Consider the following 22,979-nt stretch of genomic DNA (forward strand, 5'->3'; position numbering starts at 1 on the left):
TCTTCTGCACAAGCCTGGAGTGAGGGACTCAACTGATGAGGAGACCCCTCACTACTCCTGCTACCTAACACAAGTACACGAGCAATTACAGATGAAACTCCAGGAGGTGAGAGACCCCACTTAAATACAAGAAGGCAGTTATTATTCTGATCTTGGTGCAGCTGGCAGTGCCATCTCCTAAGACTGCAGAACTTAAAAATCTGAACTCTCATGTCCTCAATTCCTGTTTTGCCTAATGTCCAGGTAATACAAAAAAACCCAAACCTGGTACCTTTTCTTATACAACTCCCTCTCCCCCAACAAATCTTAAGAGATACACAGACATTTCATATCTGTGCTAGCAGAATGGTATAGTCAAGAGCTTAGAGAAAATGCTCCATGAGATGGATTTATGCTGTATCACAAAAGTACTTACTCAAAAATATTCTACATACATTATACAGTTGGACTCAATGATCATCAAAGTCTTTTCCAATCTAAACGATTCTATGATTACTGAATCAATCATGACCCTACCTGGTGGTCATGGAGGGCCACAGAACTTGTCAAGTGCAAGATTCAGGCAACCCTGCCCGTTGTGGAGCTTTTTGATGACAGCTCTATGCATCACACTCTGCTCCTGAAACCGGATCAGCAGCAGGGCTGAAAGCTGCATTACCAGCGTCAGCTACTCCCAGTCCTACAGCACCGGCCACAGAAGTATCCAGGGAGGGGCGTCTGCTTCCTCCCCTCCCAACCACACACACTGCTCCCAGTCTCCATGCAGGATTTCTTCTTGCAAAATTCAGATGTGCAGACTGAGAGCTGAGAGGAGGATTTGCTTCTTTTTAAGAAAAATAAAGGGAAGTGGATTTCCCTCAATGTTTGGTCTAGGAGCTGAATTACAGTTCCACATCACCAATTTGTAGACACACAAAGGACAATCTCCTTATCTAGGGTATTATTTTATTTGTAACTCCCACATTTACCTCACGGCCACTGCAAAAAAATTAAAACTTCACCAATCACAGACCAAGATCCACATACTAACAGCTAGCCATCTACTCACAGTGTGTGTTCAGCCTGTTTTATCACTTTTGTCTGTAACTTTGTATAGGCTCAGTTTGGCATTTAAATTACAGTAAGAAGTTCCATTTTACCAATATTACAGTTCTACATCTTCTTGAAATAAGATTACAAACTATTTTTTCACTGAGAAAGACTAGTTAGAATAGGATAGAATATTTCAGTTGGAAGGGACCTACAACGATCATCTAGTCCAACTGCCTGCAAATGTAATTTATTTTATAAGCACTATAAATTGTGGGACTTCATATAAGCTCTAGATTCAGATTCTAGGGTCTGATGTGGCCAAAAATCATCTCAGTGTCAAATGTTTTCATACTTAAGAATTAATTTTTTATTCAGAGAATTTATACTTTGTAAAAGTTGGAAGAAGTTCTGACTCATTCCTAAAGGAGTTATTTTAAGCATCATAAACATTACACAGAGATGCCATATTTTGTTATCTTTAAAGCCAATTTGTGTTATCTTATAACTGCCAAAATGTATAGAACAAAACAGGAAGAACAGGTAGTTTGTAACACACAAATACAAACTAATTAAAGTAGTTAATCTGAAGAAAAGCTGAAATGAGCCTTTTAAGTCTTATTGACAAAATCCTGGAGAGCATATTTTCCCAGGAGTCTATGGAGTGTGCCTTGGAAAAAACACAGACTGATTATTTTGCAGTGGAACAACTTGAACAAACAGCTGCAGGTAAGACCTAACCAGAGCCTGAACAGCAAACACCATGCTGTTAGGATTAAAGGGCTCATTGCACAGTACATTGCACATGTATAAAAATGCTCATGTGAAAAGGCTGTGTTACCCCCTTAACCAAGACTAGAGTCTTCCTCACAGGTTCCCAAACATACATTGTGCACATGACTACAATGTATACCCTGAAAGGGAACATTATCAGCAAAGTTTCTGAAAACTTCTGAGGCAATAAAGAACGTGACTCTGGAAATCATGTTTCTGAACAATAAGCAGTGGTATTTGATTCTCCAAGTATACTTGCTTGATTCACTAATTACAGTAACCTGAGAATTAATTAACACTTTCACCATTCCTTAAAGGGAAAAGAAGAGTGAGATTAGTGTATTTCTTTTAAAGGGAACCTGTGGATGGCATCCTTGCTCCACAGGAAAAAATATGAGCCCTTGCTTACTTTACTGACAGAATTTCTGAACCCTCAAACATGGTAACTGGGGTCTCTTGACACGGACCCTGATACTCTGATACATAATGTATTCTCCAAAGACCAAAGCTTGGAGGTAAATATACAAGGAAAAAAAAAAAATCAAGTTCAAACAGAGAAATGTAACAGTAAAGAATCATTAAACTAATTTTGGATCCATCTAACAAAAATATTCAAAAAATGAATATACATATAAAGTGTTTTTTCTAATAGGACATCCACAGCACAAAAGGTATGCTTACATTTCAGAAACTGATCAAATCTATTGTTCAAACACACCAGTTCACCTAGAATTGCTCTCAGCACATATATTCCTTCTATGGAGATCAGCACATAGCTAGGCAAGCATCAAAACCAAACCAACTTCTTTACTCTTGTAATAAAGCTGAACAAACAAGTCTAAGTAGCTTCCTAAATGTATCACTGCATTCAGGTGTTTGCATGCATGTTTTCACAAGCTCTCAGAGGATACATGCACTTTAAAAAAAAAAAAAAAATCTTAGTATTTTCATTTTTACAGGCACAACTTTATGTCTCCAATATCTGTGCAGCATGCAGCAACATTTACATATAAATACACTCAGTTTGTGGAAATTTCAATTGCTCTCTGTAACTTGTAACAACCTCACAGTTCATTTACTTCCAAGTAGAAAGTTACTAAAAAAAGAGAAGAGTTGACTCCAAAGTAGGGCTTATTTTTAGTCTGTGTATATTAGTCAAGTCAGAGCTGATCAGTGAATTAGCCAACACAATTTTTTTTTTTGATTAGTTCTTATAATTCATCCATTAATCACTGTAGGCCAAGACACAACTAATTTCCTTACCATGAGGCTCTTCATCTATTCCATCATCTTCCCACTGCTCTTCATTTGCTAGGAGAGGATTCTGAGCTTCACACAAAGCTCTCATTGGGAAAAAATGTCCATCGCCCTGGCTGCATGGAAAAAGTCAGAGAAAGAGACCGTAAAAAGCAGTAAGTGACTCTGAAGGACGACAATTTCTACACGTTTTATCTGCAAACAAAGTTTTCTGTTGCCTGTATTTCCAATGTTTACTTAAAATTATCTTTAAGTTTTGGAAAATACTATGTTTATTTTTTGCGGCACCTCAGATACTAAGCTTTATTTGTGAGTAATTTTGGTCCTCAATTCCTTCAAACTCTTTGGAGAATAAAAGTTCAAACCTATAGCCTGGAATTAAGTAATTTTTAACAGAACTTAAATGTGCCTAACTTGATCAAGTCATTTGGATACAGAAAAAAAAAAAAAACAGGAAAAAAAAAAACCAACAACTTATGGACAGCTAGAAGTGAGGGGGAAACCAAGGAAAACATTTATGTAGAAGGAGCAATTTATACCACAGGTACAAATTTTCTCAATTTATACCATAGATTCTTCAGGGCAGAAATTACACTTCTGTGTTTGAATGACACCCAATAGAAAATTGCCCCAATTTTAGATGTTACCAAAAAACAAAAGACCCACTTTCCTGTGACCTAAACCTGGACACAAAATGAAAAAAAATAAAATTAAATAAATACTCTCTGCAAAGATCTAAATTTGCAAAAGCTGTTTTTTGCTTTACTACTAACCAAATAGAAATGCATATCTGGGTATCAAACAAGAGTTTGAGAGTATGTTCAAATTCATGTCATGGAAACTAACAAAGTTAAAACCTAGATGTTCTAGCTTGGTCTGCAGCACACTGCATTCCCTAACAGCCAGCAGCAGAGACAGAGGAACTGTAAACTACCTGGAGTGCCTTTTTCCTCTGATGATTTATCTTCATGCAAGGAAAATGACCTGAGCGTTCCCCCTGCGATGACTCTACGCACTGGTAACATGTCTCTGGCTGGCACTTCAGTGCTGCCTTTCATTGCATTTGCATTCTGGGCTGAGCTTTCCTCTTTCACTATACTTAGGAGTGGAAAACAGATGTGGTGGGGATGCAACTGGGCCTTAGACTTACACATTGTTACTTGAAAAAGTTGTGAACTGCTGTGCCAGGAAGTTATTTTAAATTGTGCCCAATTACTAAACGAATTAAATTCCAGTGTACTTTACTACTGGTCTACTAAGTGCCAGAACAACATTTTCCCCTACATTAAGAAACACGAACTCAGTTTCAGGCAGAGCCGTCTGACAGATGAAGAGAACAGCATCTTTGAAGTGAACACCCATCCTCACATGGGCTACAGGAGTCCAGGAAGAGTGCAGCACATTTAACCTTCAAAAACCTTTCCCTTCCAGACTTCTGGTGAATAGGATTAACACCGATGTTTGATGGTGCATTTATGATGCGCAACAGCAGTCGGCCAAGCCACACAATAACAGGTGTCACACATGAGGGTGTAGCAGGCATTTAGAAGTCAGTCCCTTCAGTTAATTGTATCAGCTTTTAGCACTGACTTGATTATTACTTACCTAGAGGCAATAGGTAGTAACCAGAGCTTTTTTTCTTCTCCAAACACTTGCTGAAGATTCTTTACAAAGCCAAGATTGAATCCATTTTTATCTGGGCCATTTTGAAACACTGGAGCTGAGAAAGCCTCTACATACAGATGCAATTTCAGTGAAAAAAATGAAAATCAATGCCATATACTCTGAAACAGGATTGTGCATGTTGTAGCCATCTAAAGACAACATGATTTAACAGATTATGAACTAGCATTACAAAGATACAAAGTCTGAAAATAATACATTTTTAATTTTGCAAGCCTGTAAAGACTTTCAAACTGAAGGTAGGAATTTGGTTTTGCAACTGAACCATATGGAACAGTCAAACCAAACTACAAGCGGTTGTTTAATCTACAGAATAGAGTTAAAAAATCTTCACGTGAGACTTGTTGAAATTCAGTGGGTAGAAATTTCTAAGTAAAAGCTCTGCAGAATTAAGTAGGTTGGTCTTTAATGCATATTCCAGAAGTGTCACTGGACATTTAAATTGCCTCATTCATTAATGATATAATGAACAAGCGTTAGGAACAAACATACGTCAATAGACCCCCTGTTGTGGTGAGACATAAAATTAAGAAAAGAGAGTGTAGAAGAACCTGGAATGCACTAGGAACAATTTTATCTATCTTCTAAGCTGCTTAGGGACAGATGAACTTTAGTGCCCCATGAAATGAATTTTAAAGTTAATAACTATACAAAATCTGAATACTTGCTCAAACTCTTGATAGTGTGTGTTTTATATAAAACTTTATCCAAAAACCTTTAAAAATTGAACATTTATCTGAGGAAAGACAAAGAAATCACTCGATAAAATGATACTGTTTCAGATTTTCATTTCATTGGTTTTACAGTCATAACTTCTTTGCCTTTGTCAGAGAAGATGGACACTCTTTTTGCCAACCCTACTAAACTGTTTTAGGATGCACTCCAGGATATGAGCATAAAGAACCATTATTCCCGAAAAGCTGCACTCATTTCACAGCAAATGTAGTTATACATATGCATAACATTTTTATAATTGGACTTTTACACTTTAAGGCTCTCATTTCCCTAACAAAGCTTTTGTCACACCAGCTAATAAATGCAGCTCATTTGAAGTGACAAATTTCTGCAGGATTGTGCCAAGATCTTAAAACTTCCTCCCCTCATAAGCCAGCAGGAATGTACAGAAGTAGAACAAAAATGCCATTTTTTTTTCTTCTTCTACAGCACTTACCTAAAGTAGATCTGTTTCTACTAACGAGCCAACAATGGTAGCCAAATAGAAACATAAGGCTTACAAAGAACATGACCGCCACAAAGAGAAGGAAAAGGACATGAAATTTTGAACGTCCATTAGTCAGCTCACCCTGGAGAGAAAAGCAACATAAAACAAGTGATAGGAACAAATAAAAGCTGGAAATTCTTTGCTTCTAGAGAGAAGAAAGATAGCCTCCAAAACGCATATTTGGAGTTCCCAAACTTGTATACACAAAAGTCACACCCTACTATGAAAAGCCAGAAGAGACAAAGAAATGCTCTGGTTCGTTTCCCCTCCTGTAACCAAAGCAGGAAGAGTGGGGCTTTGCTACTGACTTGTCCAATGTAACAGAGCCCAGCCCAATCACAGCTTCCCACCTGGGCACAAGAAACATGCCCTGCAGGGAAAGAAGCAGGCACGAGCTCTTGAAGCCCTGTTTGTGTTCTCCTGGGTTTCCTGTGCACGTATTAAAATTCTGCCCTTTTGCAATAGAAGGCACGCCAAGAAAACCCGGCCTTCATAGCTACAGCAATCAGGTAGTGTTAGAACTGAGCAGAGATGGTTTGGAAAGGTTTAAAAGCCAAGCGGGATCTTACAAGCAGAAGAAACACTTCTTTCCTTCTACAGGGGAAGAGTCAAGTGCCAGAGGTCCTCATAAGCATACATCTACAGAGAGGCTGTGGGGAGCTCGAAGCTAAAAATTACTTCTCAGCCTTTGCTCATGCCATCTGTGCAGGCACAGAGCTCAAGTCTGTGTGCCTTTCTTATGAGCATAAGAAACTATTCCTGCTACTGTCCCATCAGCATCCCCCCGAGGCATCTTAGGTAACTGAGTAGCCATTAAAACAACAGAAATTCAATAAATTAATGCACAGCAAAGTTAAGTTACTTAAACACTCATACAAAGTTAGCAGCAGAGGGGATGTAAAAAACTAGAGACAAAAGGCCAGACTCTTACAGGAGCTGTCAGTGGCATTGCTTGCAGATGAATGATAGTCGGTAAATGAATAAGAAGCGCACTTTGTTTCAGTCAACTTTTCAATTGAGAAAAGTGTCGTGTGGGGATTAGGAAATGAACAAGGCTTTTTGATATTGTTCAGTAAATATGTACAGATCAGTGCCAGGTGTTATACGTTGATACCAAAGATTCTGAGATGCATACATGCAAACACAAGACCAGGAAAAGAATATAACTTCTCTGCCAGAAGCTAACCCTACAATCTGAAATTTCAGAAGCTTGTGTGCTTCTTGCTTTGTGCATTTCAGACATATAATGGGAGTTATACTCAAAAAAGGGCACAAGGAAATACCTTACAGAAGAAATGCAGACCCGTCTCTCAGTGGAGACTGAAAGCAAAAAAGTACCAAGAGTGACTAAATCCCACCAGGCTCATAGGATATGAAAAAGTAACCAGGTTTCACAACTTACTGTCCAATACTTAATGAAATACTTGAAGACTGTTGCAGCAATATACAAGCAATACAACAAAGCATAGGCTAAGAACAGTAGAAAGAATTTGTAGTTAGAAAATCCAATGCAGTTATTCACCCTAGAGAACAAAAGCAAAGTTGAAATCAGGGTATGTACAGCACACGGTTGCAACACAATGAATTCTACAGTTTGGGGGGTTCTATTAAGCCTCTTGATTCTACAACGCGGTTTCTTCAATAAATAGCTCCCCTTAGTGGTCAAAATGAAAAATAACTGAAGTCTCTGCTTTTCACTTGACCACTTCTTGCTATGCCAAGTAAAAGCACAGTTCACAATTTTGGAATCTGCTTTAGAGTTGGTACCACAACTTGTCACAGAGGCAGGCTCTAATGACTCGTGTCCGTTTCTTGTCTGCAAAGGTAATGAGATCTGGGATTTCTGTGTTACTTGATTCATTTGCAAAACTCAGCAGCCAGATTCACCGCTGATTGTTTGTTGACATACAAACCCAATAAACCCAAATTTGATTATAATTCTCCATGCACAGGACAACAGGACAACTCTAAAAAGGAACAAGGGAGTGCAACAAAAATAGTAGGTGTTTGCCTCAAAACTCCTGTTTGAAATGTCCTCTACAATTTAGGATTAGCAGGGAGGTGCAGGTGGGGAAATGTTTGTGTTGCTTCCGACTTCCGAAGCCTGCACAGGTTTCATTTCAGAAACATTCTGCATGCAAATATTTTTATTGAAAACAACCACCAACTGCATGCTGAAACGATTATATACCCAAAATTAAAGGCTAAGTTGAAGTCCCTTTAAAATCTGAATAATGGTCAGGGAGTCAATTAGCAGTTGGGGTTTAAATTGTATTGATATAGCAGCTCTTTTACACATAGTTTATGGAACGAACACGAGTGATCTGCCTTTCAAAATACCAAATATCTCGGGCAATTTCAAAGTGTAATTATTTTATAAATTTCCCAGCATAATGGTCTAAAATGAGAGAGGCATACAGACACTATTCTGTGGCAGAAATGTATTTAAACAACCTCTCTTTGCAGAAAAGTACAAACCAATATCTAGAACATACCACGGACAGTGATGATCCATTTTTAGCACGCATCTGCAAAGGGACAAAAAAGAAAAATCAAAGATTTATATTTGGTTCTTAATTGCCAACTGCAGATCAATAGCAAAAGCCTCTGTTTTTTGTGAGATTTCTACACAACACAAACTCAAGATGATAATGTCTCTTCCAATTTTTTAAGGTAGGTATCATTTTACGATGGAACATTTATTACTCTTTCAACAGCAACCAGTGTTCTTGGTATCCTGCCAGATAAAAAGACATGAAAATAATTTCTGCCCTAGAGGGCTTAAAACTTTTGTAAAACACCACGAGTAGAGGCCTGGAATATTTAAAAAAAAAAATAATAATTTAAAAACGGTCAAAATCATACTTCAGTTTAACCTGCCTAGGTTAATCAGTTAATTTTCACAGATGGCACATGCTTTCTAGCGACTTAACGCTGATACCCTTGTAGGTGTGGGAACTGCAAACACTTCAGGGCCACAAACAGCAGCGATGCCCATGCTACCGCTGTCACACACCAACACGCACTGCTGACTGCAGCTGGACCAGAGGTACTCGGGCACCTTTCTGTGTAAAAAGACACGTGAAGGACCAGCCCGTTCACATAACTCAGCGGTGACGATATTCACTTCAGTGAAAAACAATCCAGGAACTTACATAGCACAAACGGAACAATGGTGACAACGATCAGGTTTTATTAGCTGGCACCTATCACAGAATCGAATACCTGAAATTAAAGGCACATTAATAGCAAAGAATAGAAAAGTGTTCTTTTCACATGTTAGTTAATATTCTGCTCATTTCCTAACTATTCATGTTCATTCCTCTACCACTTCAAAAGATGAGTGCATTTGCTGCTGATTTTTGCTGCCAGGACATAATCAGATAAGCAATGCTCATAATTCTTCTGGAGACCTGCAGATGTGGGGAGCAATCCTCACTGCAAAGCATGCAACCAGCTTAAAAGTGATAAAACAAAATTGTACATTTCCCTCTGGCTTCCACATTTACTCAGACTTTACATACATTCCATTTTGATAATTGCCTCTATAGCAGCTCTTTACTTCAGAATTCTCTGGCTTCTCTGACAGGAATTAACACATCAGAGCCTCCAATATGAACATGGATTTCTTTTAATCTTTGAAATGAGTGCAGTATGCATTCAGTCACAGAACAAGGTCCAGAAATCTGTTCAAAGAATTATGTCCTGAATCTCTAAGCTAGACTCCTTTTTAAGTAAAAACAACTACAGATTTTGTCACTCTATCACTATTTCTAAACACAGACAATATAAGTAGGGTTTTGAACTGTAAATATATATTCCTTCTCAAAGGCAGCACTTGGTACTCCACTTGAATGGAAGTGTTCAAGGCTCTTTTGTTTTCCCAAACATAAAACCTGAGAGAAAATGCATTAAAATTATTTGCACAAGAGTTACACGGTGCATGCAGTGGCATTAGGAATACCCTGTTAGTCAGCAGTATCATCCGGATTGCCAGCATATGCTACTTTACCATGCTTGATTAGTTTTAGAGAAACAAAACTCTCTGCTTAGCTGACCTCCATTCCCCGTTCTGGTGTAGACCGGCAACTTCCTTGCAATTTCGGCGAGAATTTGCCTTTGCACCTCTGGCCTTTCTTCATTTTCATAGCGTTCTTGGTCAGCATAGGACATATGATACTAGAAGCAGAAGTCATGAGAGGAGCAATTACTCCTGGGTAGCAGAGGTAATATTTCAAATACAGGGGAGTTTGGACACTTTTCTACCTTTCGCTCCTTCTGATGAGAATACTCTAATGTGAAAATGTATTAAGGAGACAGAGATAGTAAGTGCTGGACAGCCAGAATACTATGTGACACATCAATAAGAAATGCAAAAGTGAAATTAAGGGTCACGAAACAACATACTAGAATTGCTACTACTGCTGCCTTAGATTACTATTTTTCATGAATAACATTACTAGCCATGAAGCACTTCCCTTGTGAGCAAGAACCTGTCCCCAGCCACAGTTTTATGCTAAAACTGGGATTAGTTGTTATTTATAAATTTACAATTCTTGTAATTAGGATCAGATTATGGCCATGTATATTTGGAGTGCCACACAAGCATCATCCTCATTCAATTGCTCCAAACACAGTGTTCTATTAGTATCTCATAAAGAGGTAGAACAGAACGCCCAAAAAAAAAAAAAATCCACCAATTTGAGCAACATGAAAAAGTAAATGTTTGGTAGAAAAATAATTAAAACAAGTATCTGCCACAGACTGTTCTGTGCTCAAACCACTAAATCATATTCTTGTCCTAAAATGAGCCCCCTATGTTAAAAAAAACATGTCAAACCCTTAACTAAATTATTATTTGTGAAACAATCTGGTTTTGTCACAGTGAACCCCAGTTTCTCTTTACCATAGCATATTGTTACATTTCTCTTTCATGATTCTGCTGACCAGAGAAGTACAAGGAGTGGAGCTACTGGTGCTCCGTGCATACCTGGAACCAAATCAAAAGCCATATGCTATGCACACAGCCACAGTCCCCAATGCCACAGACATGCAACATCAGAATCTCAGCATGTTTAAAAGGAAAATGATTCTTCTAACCCTCACTATCGCAGGAAAGAGTCTGGCAAAGGAAGCAAACCACCATTACAAAGAGGCCTGCTCCAGCCAGCAAAGGGCTCCCAGCAACACAGGCAATGCTGGACCTTGGTGGGACACAGAATGTTCACACATGCACCACAACCATCTGGCTCAAAAGATCAAGAAACCCCACTACCATTGCAAATGGACCTGTTTCCACCTGCACTGTAACATCTTCCATGAAGAGTGAAAACCAAAACTGAAGGTCCTTACTCAGGAGACTCCAGTAAGGCTAGGTTAAGGAAGGTCCTCAGGATTTGGCTTGTAACTTGTTAAATGCTTAGAGATCAATGACACTATAAATATGGAAGTTAATAAGCATCAATCTTCTTATTCTGAACATGAAAAATCCTATCAGCTCCTGGAACACCTGAAAAGGCAGCTTTAAGTTAACACTGTCTCCGATTTAAACCATGCTCTGTGGGGAGTTAAAGGATTCTCAGAACAGTAAATGACTCGCTTTTTATGGACAACTCTTTCCATCCCTTTAGTAAATCCGATCAGTTGTCCAGATCAACCAGATTGAAGGATTTTTGAGTTCTCTTTAGCATCCCTGCTTTCATTCTGCAATGAATGAAAAGTGCTTGGACTCTTACCTTTTTGCCTGGCTGCACCGGGAGAGTAAAAATAGACTTCCAATATGTCCACACAAAGAGCACAAAGAGAATATGGAATATTATAAGATAGGCCACTAAAAAAAAACACAAACAAACAAAACAAAGAACAGAAGCAGAACAACGACTTAAGTAAAATTTTCATTCATGATAGGCATAATTCCAATCTTTCACAACAATGACCAAAGGAAAAAAAAGAATGATTTACAGTACCAACCAGTATTACAATACAGCTAAACCTTATGGTCACAGAGGCAGTAGAGTTTCAGAGATCTGTGGCTGCAGTTAGGGGTTACCCATCTCACAAGCCTCTCCTTCTCTACCTGATCCAATTCGTGGGTGAGGAAGAACAAAGCTGTAAGAGACTTCAGCCACAGGGCAGGGGCCAACCTTGTATCACTGGGAATGACAGGATTCCTGTCTCTTCCCCATATCCTAGGCACAGGCTAGTTCTGTTTTGAACTGGCTGGTGCTGGGCAGCAAAAAGGTTATACAGCAACACTCCAGCATGTCCAACTTTTGTGTTCAGCTGCTACTAAATGCACTTAGAATCACAGCACCATATTACCAGTGTACTGTCCACCCATACAATGCATTCTTCACCACTTGTGAGAGTTGAGACAAATAACATGCTCTAGCAGAGCTTTACATCACCAGAAAAATCATATCTCTCTTATGAAACATCTTTTAGATTTGCCACAGTTGATAGAACAAAACAAATCAGGAAAACATCCCTCAAATTGAGCAAAACAGGTCTTGTGATTACTGAGAAAGAATTGTAATCTACTAGACACAACATTATCATGTGAAATCCAGCATGCATCAGAGTAATCTTATTTCAATATGGAAAATTTATTTCAAAGCCTTTGAGTGTAAGCAAGCACACTGTGGTTCAGAAAGCCAAAGGACAGCTGTCCTTTAGCTACACAAACTATTTGTTATTTTTTTAATACTCAGCTCACTAACACATTATCAAACAGTTACAAGACAGTTTTGTTTAAACACACCATTTCATCATAACCACCACCTCATTTCCCCATGTAATCTAAGCTTCAAATTCTAGCAAACTAAGATTAAAGTAACTACTACTAGTGGAAAGAAGTCTAAAGTCCAGACACTTCCTAATCTCTCAGGCAAGACTGTGTGAAAACGTAATTGGTAAAAAGGCCAAACACAGCTTTGAGACTTTCTAATGAGACAGCAAATGATCTGATATGCCTCACAAGGATGTGATGGATTGTGTGACTGATCTGTGAATCAATGATAATTCATTATTATGCTCTCATGTTTGAGATGTTATCCTTATACTACGTGCAGGTGGAGCTCAGTCATTTTTAAATTAATATCTAAGGAGATAAATCTTGCAACAGGTTTAATTTTGTTGATAAAGCAATACAGCAGCATGTTAGAGGAAGCTGACCTGGAGATGCACTAATAGATTAGGCAACCAATCTTCTTCTGAATAATCATTAAGATCCTGCTTTCTACAGTTTCTCTGTAACAGTTTCAAGTATTAGGACAGGTCTCCAATGGAAAGAGAATTTACTTGATGCAGCAATCTAAAGGGTCTTTAAAGTATCAGCTGGCATGGAACAATTTGCCAGCTGAAAATCCCTACACCCATTTCTATCCCAGAAGAAGAAATGAAGGGAAGCGGCCATCTGTATCAGCCAAATGCCTCCAAAGCACCTCCAGGAAAGAAGAGGAGGAATACTAAAATGGCCACTGACCCCCTATCCTTAGAACATGACTGTAGCCTCCAACAATGCTCCAGTGGAAACAGTCTCATCCTGTGATCCTACTGCTCTGCCTGACTCGTTCAGCAACCTCACCGTACTGCGCCTGGGACCTCGGAACAATGTCAGACTGTACTACCACATGAATCTGAAAAGTGTTCAAGAGAAACAATAATGAGACAGAAACCTTTGCTGTAACTCATCTATGGTAGTAACTGAAAGTTACTGTGCTACCACACTCAATATATGGTTAGTGGTCAACAGAATCAAGCAAAAAATCTTTTGCAAAAGCCTCCCTACAAAAAATATTAAAAATAGCTTTCACTGAAAGATCAGATAAAATAGTGAAAAAAACCCCAGGCAGGTCACAGAACAGAACTAGTCTTTTCTGTTTAGCTTGTAAAATCAGCTCTGAAAACATAAAACAGAAAGGGAGAAAGGGTATGTGGGTATATACAAAGAGCCTTACTCTTTCAGAAAAAACTATGTATAAGGGATCAAAGCTTTTTCAGGTTCTTCTGCTTATATTGTGACTAAACAGAGGCATTTCTCAATACATCCAAAAGTTATAGCATGTCTAACAATGCATACTGTATACTTCTTGATGTATAATTACAGGAAGAAAACACTGAAATCAGAGTATATAAGTTTAAAAAAAACTGATGGGAAGTATTTTTAATATTTTAACTGGAACATCTGTGAATCTTTTTACACAAGTACTGAATGACAAATAGTAAACTGAATGCACATACCTTTTTCCACAGGGTTGCTCAGAGTCACTGAAAAAGAAAAAACATGTGTCTACAGAGCAAATAGGATTCCCAGTGAAGTTTGTGATAAATGATGTTTTTACTTGAAATACAGCCATTTTAGGGAAAAAAGTTCAACAGACAAGCAGAGAGCCCACAGTTTATCATCAAATCAAAAGCATCCATAACAATTCCTTGTTTACTCGTGCAAATGACACCCACAACAAGTTGTTCAATAACTGTTACTTGTGCTGTATTTTCCCCTGTTATAAAATATATGCTGTATGTTTTACATTAGAAATATGACAAAAATAATCCACTGGTGACAGTGATGTGACAAGATTACTAGGGCTCCTCTAGCAACCACCCAAGCAGCATCTCTATGCATGTACTTATAAGTATGTACTTGTAGCCTGCTTTGTATTAGTCTCTAGGTGGTCTTGATCCTCCACAGTAAGCCATGCCCCAATGCATTTCTGCATCAGTATACATAAAAAATTACAAATTGTCTCAACTTTGACCTAGTCAGCAACAAAGGATACACTGTAATGACTCAACTATTTTTACACTTCCTACTAGCAGAGTTTTTACAACCCCTCCTTACTTTACCATAATCACAGGAACAGTCCCTACTAACAGAACCACTTAGAGCAACCAGCAAACGGTACCCTGCTCAATATCTACTTCTACTGATTATTTTAAAATCCATCTATTATTCTAAAAGCCATCATCCAAGTTTAAGAGAAAAGATAAAGACATATTTCTTTAACTGAAAATGGAGCAGTTCTGTGATATCTTGAGAGAATACTGCTTGGAAGACAAAGATCATTCATGGGATGGGAGCCCCTTAGATTGAGTCCATAGCCTTGAATCTAATGGTTACAACCGAAATGTGTTCCTCCTTGGAGGAACTGAGGAATGAAAGGAAACCAGTGGCCACAGATCATCTCCCAGAGGCACAGTACTCTTACACAAATAAGATCACATTGTTGAAAGACTCAAAGATTTGAGAGATTGCACATACCAGCGGTGACCCCTTCAGTAACTCTGTTAGACTCTACATAAAAAGAAGTGATTGAGGGATTGGAGCCTTTTACTTCTAGCCTACAGCCAGTGCCTGGAAAGAGACTCTGCTCTTCAAGACTCACTCTATCATCTTACTTGAATAACAAACTTAGAAAATGTAAATCAGAGTAGGAACCAAGAGGTCCTGCTTTTACTAATGAAAGTAGCTTTTCTTAAAACCATGTGAACAAAGAATTTTGATCTGCAAGCTCTATGATACACAACAAGGTAGATGAAAAAAAGAGATGAAATATTTGCTGTGTCTCTGCACACTCAGTTTCAGATGAACAAGACTATTAGGAAACCTTTAGTTTTTCCTTTGGTTTGCTGCAAAATGAACTATGAAGAATACATCAGCTTTTCACAAACACTGCTGGGTTCCCCCCTGAAGTACATGTCACACTTGCAGCATGGCCTTTCTCAGGATTTTACTTGAGAAAAGAGCAAACTCCTAAATAAAGATTATATAAAAGGTTTTATCGCAGGACATTGGATCATTGTTCAACCACAAACCAGACATGAAATCAAGGCCTCCTCTGGAATGTGACTTGTTGGCCATAACAGTCACTGAAAGTTTAAAACCCAGTATCATGAGATACCTCTAGGACATCACCCCCACAGTAGTTTCAATCCTCAGCAGTCTGCACAACTAAAGACGAAAATCAAGAATCCAAACAGAACATCTACTATTTACATGCTTGCAACAGCTGAAATGGCAATACGCAATGGAAACCTGAAAAAAAAGAAGCCAACACTTAAAGCCTTGCTATGTTAGAAATCTGGAAGAGAGATAATGTCTTGAGAGCTGGTTTTCAAGTAACTGCATATGCCAACAGTTAATGTTCAAATCCTAAAATAATTAATTTAGTCATTTCGATTTCTGTATAGATAACCTCCTCCACACACAAATAAAATGCATGACAGAGAAAGATGGGGCAAAAAAATAGACGGGTGTGGGCACAGAAGTGATTTTAAGCTGTGATTCTAGGCAGTGAGATGAGCTCCTGCCAGCTTAACCAGCATTTGCAGAATAACACAGGCCCAATCTAAACCCCACATAAATCAGCCAAGTCTTTCCTAATATCTGCACTGAGACTTGGAATTAACCAGTGTTCAATATTACTGAATTTGCACACCACTACAAACAAAGCATATTTCAAAAGACTGACAACATTTCAGGAAAACACTCTAAATTTTCTGTCACATGGTCTAATCGACAGTTATGTGCACCTTGGAGATATCATTCCACATGAATTCTTGAAAGAAACAGCCCACAATCTCAGAGATGGAATAAAACGTCATGAAGTATTTGGGGGTTTTGCCTGGCTGCCAATTAAAGCAGATCAAAGAAGCTGCATTTCATTTTAGTCCCCATCGAGAAAAAACAATAGGATTTACTGCATTGGCAACCCTAACAAAAATACCTGATTTAAATTTGCTGTGCAGTACCAGAAGGCAGCTCTTTTCACAGAAATGTCCCAAACCACTGTTCTGAGAACTTTGGCTTCATTTATCTGGTTTACCCTGTCCTGAAGAGAAAATGCCACATGCTCCTCCTCACAATTTCAAAAGTCCAAGCTACCAGCTTTTCTCTCCACCTCAACCAGACCTAGAAACCCTTTCTTCTAGTAGTAGGTTTTTGCACACACACTAAATCAGAACATAATAAACACAAGAAAGTTTGCAACTTACTATATAAATTGTTACATTAAACTATACACTTACTAACTAGTACCAAAAATGTGTTTTCCATGCTACTGTAACAAGTTACTTGACTCATGAGCATGGTTTAATGTAACCTATTTTTTTCGTTTTCAGAATATAAAAAAATTACTGCAACGCAGGGCATATATTGATTTTTGTTACTGCTTAAACCAGAAATCACATCTGAACATTATCATATGGCAACAATATGGACTTTCGCTGTGGGTATAACTCTGCCAGTCTTCACGAACGTCACTTCCCCTGGCTGACATGAGCACATCCAATACACGGACTCATGACTAAGTAAAGGAAACCGCAACACCTAGCCAGCTCAGCCAGGATACAAATCTTATGGAAAAACAGGGCAGCACGCCATAAAGATCCCACTAATTAACCCCATCATAGACTTGACTAGTAATAAAGTGTTTCTTCATATCCAGCCGGTCGCTTTTGGGTGTGTCTACTGCAGTTCCAGGCGTGACTCGAGCATGTGAAACACCTGCCAGCTGCCAGCCTTGCTCGGGCCGCCAGGTTCAGGTACCGGCCGCACCTGAGCGAGCCCGCCGGGCGCCAGCTGGGTGCGACTGCAGGAGCTGGCAGGGACACCGCTTCCTCCAGCCCACACAGGGAGGAGAAGAAAGAAAAAGGGGAAGAAAAAGAGGAAGAAAAAGGAGAGACCCTCCCGCTGCCGGAGATGTGCTCAGGGCTGTGCGTCCTGCGGGCACTGGAGCCGCCTGCATCGCCGGGCCGAGCGGGACTCCCGCCCTGGGGGCCCTTACAGACCAACACCGGGGGGGCAACGCTGCCCCCAGGAAACGCGGGCTCCTGCGGGGAGCCCCGGCCCGCAGAGCTCGGGACCCTGCCAGTGCCGAGCCGCGGCCCGGGGGCAGGACCGGGCCCCCTTCCCCCCCCCCGCCGCCGGCCCGGCCCCGCCTCACGCCCCCTCCGGCCCCGCCGCCCCCCGCCCGGCCCGGGCGCTCACCCAGGCACAGTTCGCAGACGTAGGCGTAGTAGGACCAGAGGACGACGAGGGCGATGATGAGGACGGGCAGCCAGGCGAACGCCCGCTGACAGCACCGCAGCCCCCGCGACAGAGCCATCTTTCACCTCAGCCCGGCCCCATCGGCCATCGGCTGCGCGGGGCTGAGCGGCGCGGGGCGGGGGGGAGGCGCTCGGCGCTCGGCTGAGCCGCCTGGCGGGCGGCGGCGGGGCCGGGCGCGGTGCTGCGGCGCCCCCTGGCGGGGCGGTCGAGGAGCGCGGGCTGCGTGCCCGCCCGCCACCGCCCCAGGGAGGGGCCAGCGCGGCCACCGGCCCTTCCGCAAGCTCGCCAACCCCCGGCCTGACCCACGGCGGGGACAGGTTGCGTTCTGCTGGTGGTTAGGCGCTTCCCAACCTATTAACGACCCACCCAGGCGTAGCCCCGCGGTGCGGCACTGCCGTGATCCCACCAAACCCGCTCCCAGGAGGCGATGGCAAAGGCCCCTTGCCCCGTCCGGTGAGGCAGGCCTGCTGTCATGAAACAGATTTAAGATGCTCCTGGAATTCCCAGTGATGTAGGCACAAGCCATGATACCTCGTTACTTGCCCTAATTTAAACTCATCTGTGCTGTTCAGGCTGGGGTGCCCATCCCTGGCACGGTGGTTTGTGCTCTCTCTGCCAGAAATACCCCTCAGAGAGCCCACATCAGCCTTTTCTTCCATAGTAGCATCCCTGTGCCAGTTTACATGTCTAATGTACTGTGGGGTCTTTCCTCTGCATTCCCTGTGACTGATGAATCCTTATACCAAAAGCTGTTTTTATCGGTAATCATACAATTTCGTACTCTGTTCTATTAAGTTTATCTTGTTTTTCTTGTAGGACAATCCTCTCCTCTGCACTGACAGCACCACATTTGTATTGCTCTCAAATTTCCTAAGCACAAACCTGGGTTACTAGTGAATATTCATGGGAAGATCAGATTCAAGACAACCTGTGGAACAAAATGAGTATCCCCTCCAACAACCTGATAACATGGCATTTAATGTAAAAAAAAAAAAAAAAAAAAGGAAAAGGAAAAGACCACCCCACTTCACCAGTCTACTCCACAACCTCCTTTGAATTCCTGTAGGAATCCCCCTCATTTCAACATTCACTAATGTGTTCTGAGTTAAGGCTTCAATTAATTAAATCTACTACATTGCCTCTGTTGAGAAAATTAGTTTTCTCATCAAGAGAGCAATTTATCTAACAGAATGTACTTCTGATAAAACCCTGGGGTAATTTACTCCACTTTCCAGTCACCTCTTTGTTCATCAGTTTTGTCCCTCAGAATTTGTTCTAAAACTTTCCTTGTTGTTGGTATCAAACTTGCAGGCTGTACTGCCTCTAGCAACTCTTCTCTCTTTTTGAGTACAGGTACCGCATTTGCCATTCTCCTGCCCAAATCTCTGAATTTAAGACATCACCTACAAATCTTTAGACCACACTTGCAATGCCACATTCAGTTCTTTCAATATTTTAAGATGGAGATGATCTACAACCTCTGATTTTCTCAAAAAAATTGTTCAGTAATGAGGCAACTGATGTCTTAACCTCTTCTCTACCCTGCTCACAGTCTATATGGTCACTATTCTCTTCTTCATGCTACTAAACTCTTTCTTTAATACAAAACCTGAATGTTTGGCACCAGTTTCAGTTTTCTGTGTGTGGTCCAGCTTATCCAAGCTTTTGGATAGTCTCTGCTGTAGCAAAAGTGCTTTGCAGATACCATAATATATGTTGCCTGAGCTGCACGTAACCCTAAACATGAAATCTCAGACATTTGACTTAGATTGTGAAATCCACAGTCTATGCTTTGTTTTTATACATATATATAATTTTTTTTTTTTTTTTTCAATGGAAAGGGAAATGCCCACTTCTGGGGCATTCAGAGGGGGGATTCAGGACAAATACACTTGATGTTTTGAGGATTTGGAAAGGAAGATGTGAATGCCCGCCTGCTTTCTCCTCCTTCCCCACACTGCATAGAGCTAAGAAGCCAGTATTTTTGCCAGCAATATGTTTTACAAACAGTAAGATTTGAAAATTATTCTTGTGAGGTAAATCACTACCTGAAGCGACTCACAGAATCTCCTCTCCTAAAATCTCAAAACTGCTAATCATATAGATGGGAGGCACAGTGCATCCACGATATGTTTTCCCTGCATGTGTGTATATAAAAGAGGAAGGCAACCTCTCCGACAGACAGCAATGGAAAAGTGAGCAGACATTTTCAGATAATGCCTCTGTAAATAAAATTAAGACTATTTTTTTTTATTCAACAGCCAGTTTTTCTATGTGTTCTAAGATCCACATGGATTATCTTCAAAATTCTTTTGTTTCATGGGCTTCCAGGGGAGATTTAGTCATATAAACATGAACTCATCTGAGGTAAGAGATTCTCAAATCCAGCTCTTTAAAACAAAAATAATCATGCAACCTTGAAATCTTCTTATAATGTATTTTTTACACTTGTGGTTCAAATGGTAGCTCCCCATTTGAAATTGCCAGCTGGAGTTAGATATAACTGGTATAAGGTACCTTGTGCTCTTTTCAGAAATCAACACTATGGATGTTAGTCAAAATAAATGTTGACTCTAAAGTTGAGCTTCAGCCAATTTTACAAAGTAAAGGAAGTCCTCTCTGGATGTGCAGCCTCACTGGGCTCCACAGCAACTACAACAGTTGCAAGTAGGCAGACTTATGAGAGTGGTTTAGAAAGACGTGGGATTATCCTGTGTAATATCTATATCTTTAAGTTTCATTCTGACCATGAGCAGTTTCCTGCTAATACACATCACACACACAATAAAGAAGCAAACTCTGCAGAGTTCAGAAAACTCTGATTTCATCCCCATGTGTAACTAGGCTGTAAAACTACTGTCAAAGACTGCAGCACTAAAGAAAGCAGATGAGAAAATCAAGTGACAGCAGCTTTAGGGTAATTTAAATAAGGCTCATCATCATCGGCTTTTTCTTGAACATTTTGGGTGCTCATTGGTCCAAAAAATAGCTAAAATACATCAGGAAACAATATAAACTCAGGAAACAAATGCCAGTTTTTACAACAATTTACCTATTGCAGAAAATCCCAAAGGACCACATGTATCTATTTCACCAAAACGCTGTCTTTCATATGAAAAAAGCTCTTAAAAAATTACACATGGTAGAAAATGCTTATTGTATTGTCCTGTAAAAAAACACAACTGGAAAATGCAGTTGTATTTCCAGTATTGAATGTGAAACTGTGCACAGACTACAGTATGCATTTTGAAATTATATTCTAATCCAGAAAATCAAAGTTGCACGAGTTACTTTTCCCACTGTTCCTTTCAAAGTCTTGCTTAAGCTTGTAATATATGCAAGCCCTGAATATATGTGGAAATATAGCTACAAAGCAGTCGTAAACAGTAATGAGCTAAACCTTGTCAAGATCTAACTTTTTAAACTACTTTTAATCTAGTGTGTGTAAAATAAAGGTGTAACCTTTTTTTTAATTGTCAGACATATTTATATCTGGCTAGGTTACACATGGTTTTGCTCATCAGTGACAGAGATATCCGAGAAGATGTGACAATCCATGACCTAAAAAGGGAACCAAAACCAACCCCAACTGGCAGCTGAGAGCCCTGGCTTCTGACCTCCCTGCTGATCTGAAAAAGGCTCATGGGCCTAAAGGCTGGGCTGTTTTGTCATTTTTTGTAGGAAAACACAGCAACCCTCCCTACCTTGATCATATCTTGGACTATTGCGTACCATACTTGTAGGTAAGTAGATAAATTTTACAACACATGTTAATCTAATCATAACAGATTTGGGCTTTGTATCAAAAATGCTGCACCCCAGCTCCTGCAGAAGAGTTAGACTTTTTCAGAAAAATGGAAATTAAACAGCTGATTGCAGAGGCAAAAAAAGAGAACTGGTCCAGAGGCTGGCCATGCAGAGCTCTGTAACCACTGATTAATATCTTGGCTGTCATCCAGATTGTTGCATGTAGTTATTGCAGCATGAACCACAGCTTACACAGTTTTCAACAGCAGTGGCAGTTTTTGTCATAGCTGGAGTTTTTCAGTAGCCTTCACATTGGTTTCAGGCAGGCCAGAATTCAGAAATTTTGTTTGATTGCTGTTGTATCAGAAAGTTCAAAGGTCTAATGGGCCAAAGAATCAGGATTAGGGAATACTTTTAAAAGGAAAAAGTAGATGCTACCAATCATCTTCAGACTTCAGAAGAGATCCTATTTTTTTACTGGTGACTTCTCAGAGAGAGTCATATTTTATAAAAGCTTTCCCTTCTCTTCCTCATTTATCCAGCTAAGTACCGGCCGATGGTGAAAGTGTAATGAGGACTGACTGGTAGTAACCTGTGACCAAGCTGTATTTTTGTTATATTCACTAAGAACTCTGCACTATGTGTGATAAGCTGCCACATTTACACATTAATGCCTGCCCAGAAACCCCAGGAAAACCTATTTTTTGTTACTTTTGGCAGGACTTCACAGCTCTATATTGGGACTCCTGTATTTTACATGAGTTTGTGCACACATACAATAATCCTATCATACATTTATCCACATACAACATCATGATATTATCTTGCATGGATAAAGTAAATTAAGGAAACCGCTAGAACACACTCACTTGATGTAAATCAGCAGAGCTCTCACAAAGTGAATAGAGTTGTGTTGGTATGTACCAGTTTTAAGATCTCTCTCTACCGCTCTGGGACAAAAGTTAGATTTAGACAATTATCCTACCACTAATACTGAAAACAAAGTGGATTGACTTTTCCCCCCATTGGTTTCCCAGCTTTCTTTGTCCTATACAGTAGTACCTGCCTTGCCTTTGACTGTAAGATGCACGCATTGCTCTTAGTCATCACCCGCTTCCTGCTCTCTCAGATTTCTCAGTTGTCCCATCCCCCACTTTAAAATTTTATTATAACTTAATGTGGAAATATGGGCAGGGTATATGGAGTATGTAGCAAGGT

The 22,979-nt window shown here is 40.0% G+C and overlaps 1 protein-coding gene across 4 annotated transcripts in view; it reads right to left on the bottom strand.

The window, feature by feature from the left end:
- ZDHHC15 (zDHHC palmitoyltransferase 15) overlaps positions 1–18,140 on the bottom strand; it is a 30,075-nt gene extending 11,935 nt beyond the window's left edge. For 3 of the 4 annotated variants that reach the window (XR_012630669.1, XR_012630668.1, XM_074882391.1), the window contains exons 1-10: positions 17,955–18,140; positions 14,207–14,233; positions 11,701–11,795; positions 10,024–10,144; positions 9,121–9,190; positions 8,461–8,493; positions 7,368–7,488; positions 5,915–6,047; positions 4,666–4,792; positions 3,067–3,176 (exon numbers count right to left, since the gene is read on the bottom strand). Coding sequence is in view for 1 of the 4 variants with exons in the window: in XM_074882391.1 (XP_074738492.1) it covers positions 3,067–3,176; positions 4,666–4,792; positions 5,915–6,047; positions 7,368–7,488; positions 8,461–8,493; positions 9,121–9,190; positions 10,024–10,144; positions 11,701–11,795; positions 14,207–14,233; positions 17,955–18,072 (955 nt within the window). In the remaining 3 variants the exon portion in view is untranslated. Of the gene's footprint in view, positions 1–3,066; positions 3,177–4,665; positions 4,875–5,914; positions 6,048–7,367; positions 7,489–8,460; positions 8,494–9,120; positions 9,191–10,023; positions 10,145–11,700; positions 11,796–14,206; positions 14,234–17,954 lie in introns of all 4 variants that reach the window. The other variant, XR_012630670.1, reaches the window with a different exon arrangement.
- Positions 18,141–22,979: the final 4,839 nt, after the last annotated feature.

Source organism: Strix uralensis, chromosome 13, assembly GCF_047716275.1.
Source record: "Strix uralensis isolate ZFMK-TIS-50842 chromosome 13, bStrUra1, whole genome shotgun sequence".
Lineage (NCBI taxonomy): Eukaryota > Metazoa > Chordata > Aves > Strigiformes > Strigidae > Strix > Strix uralensis.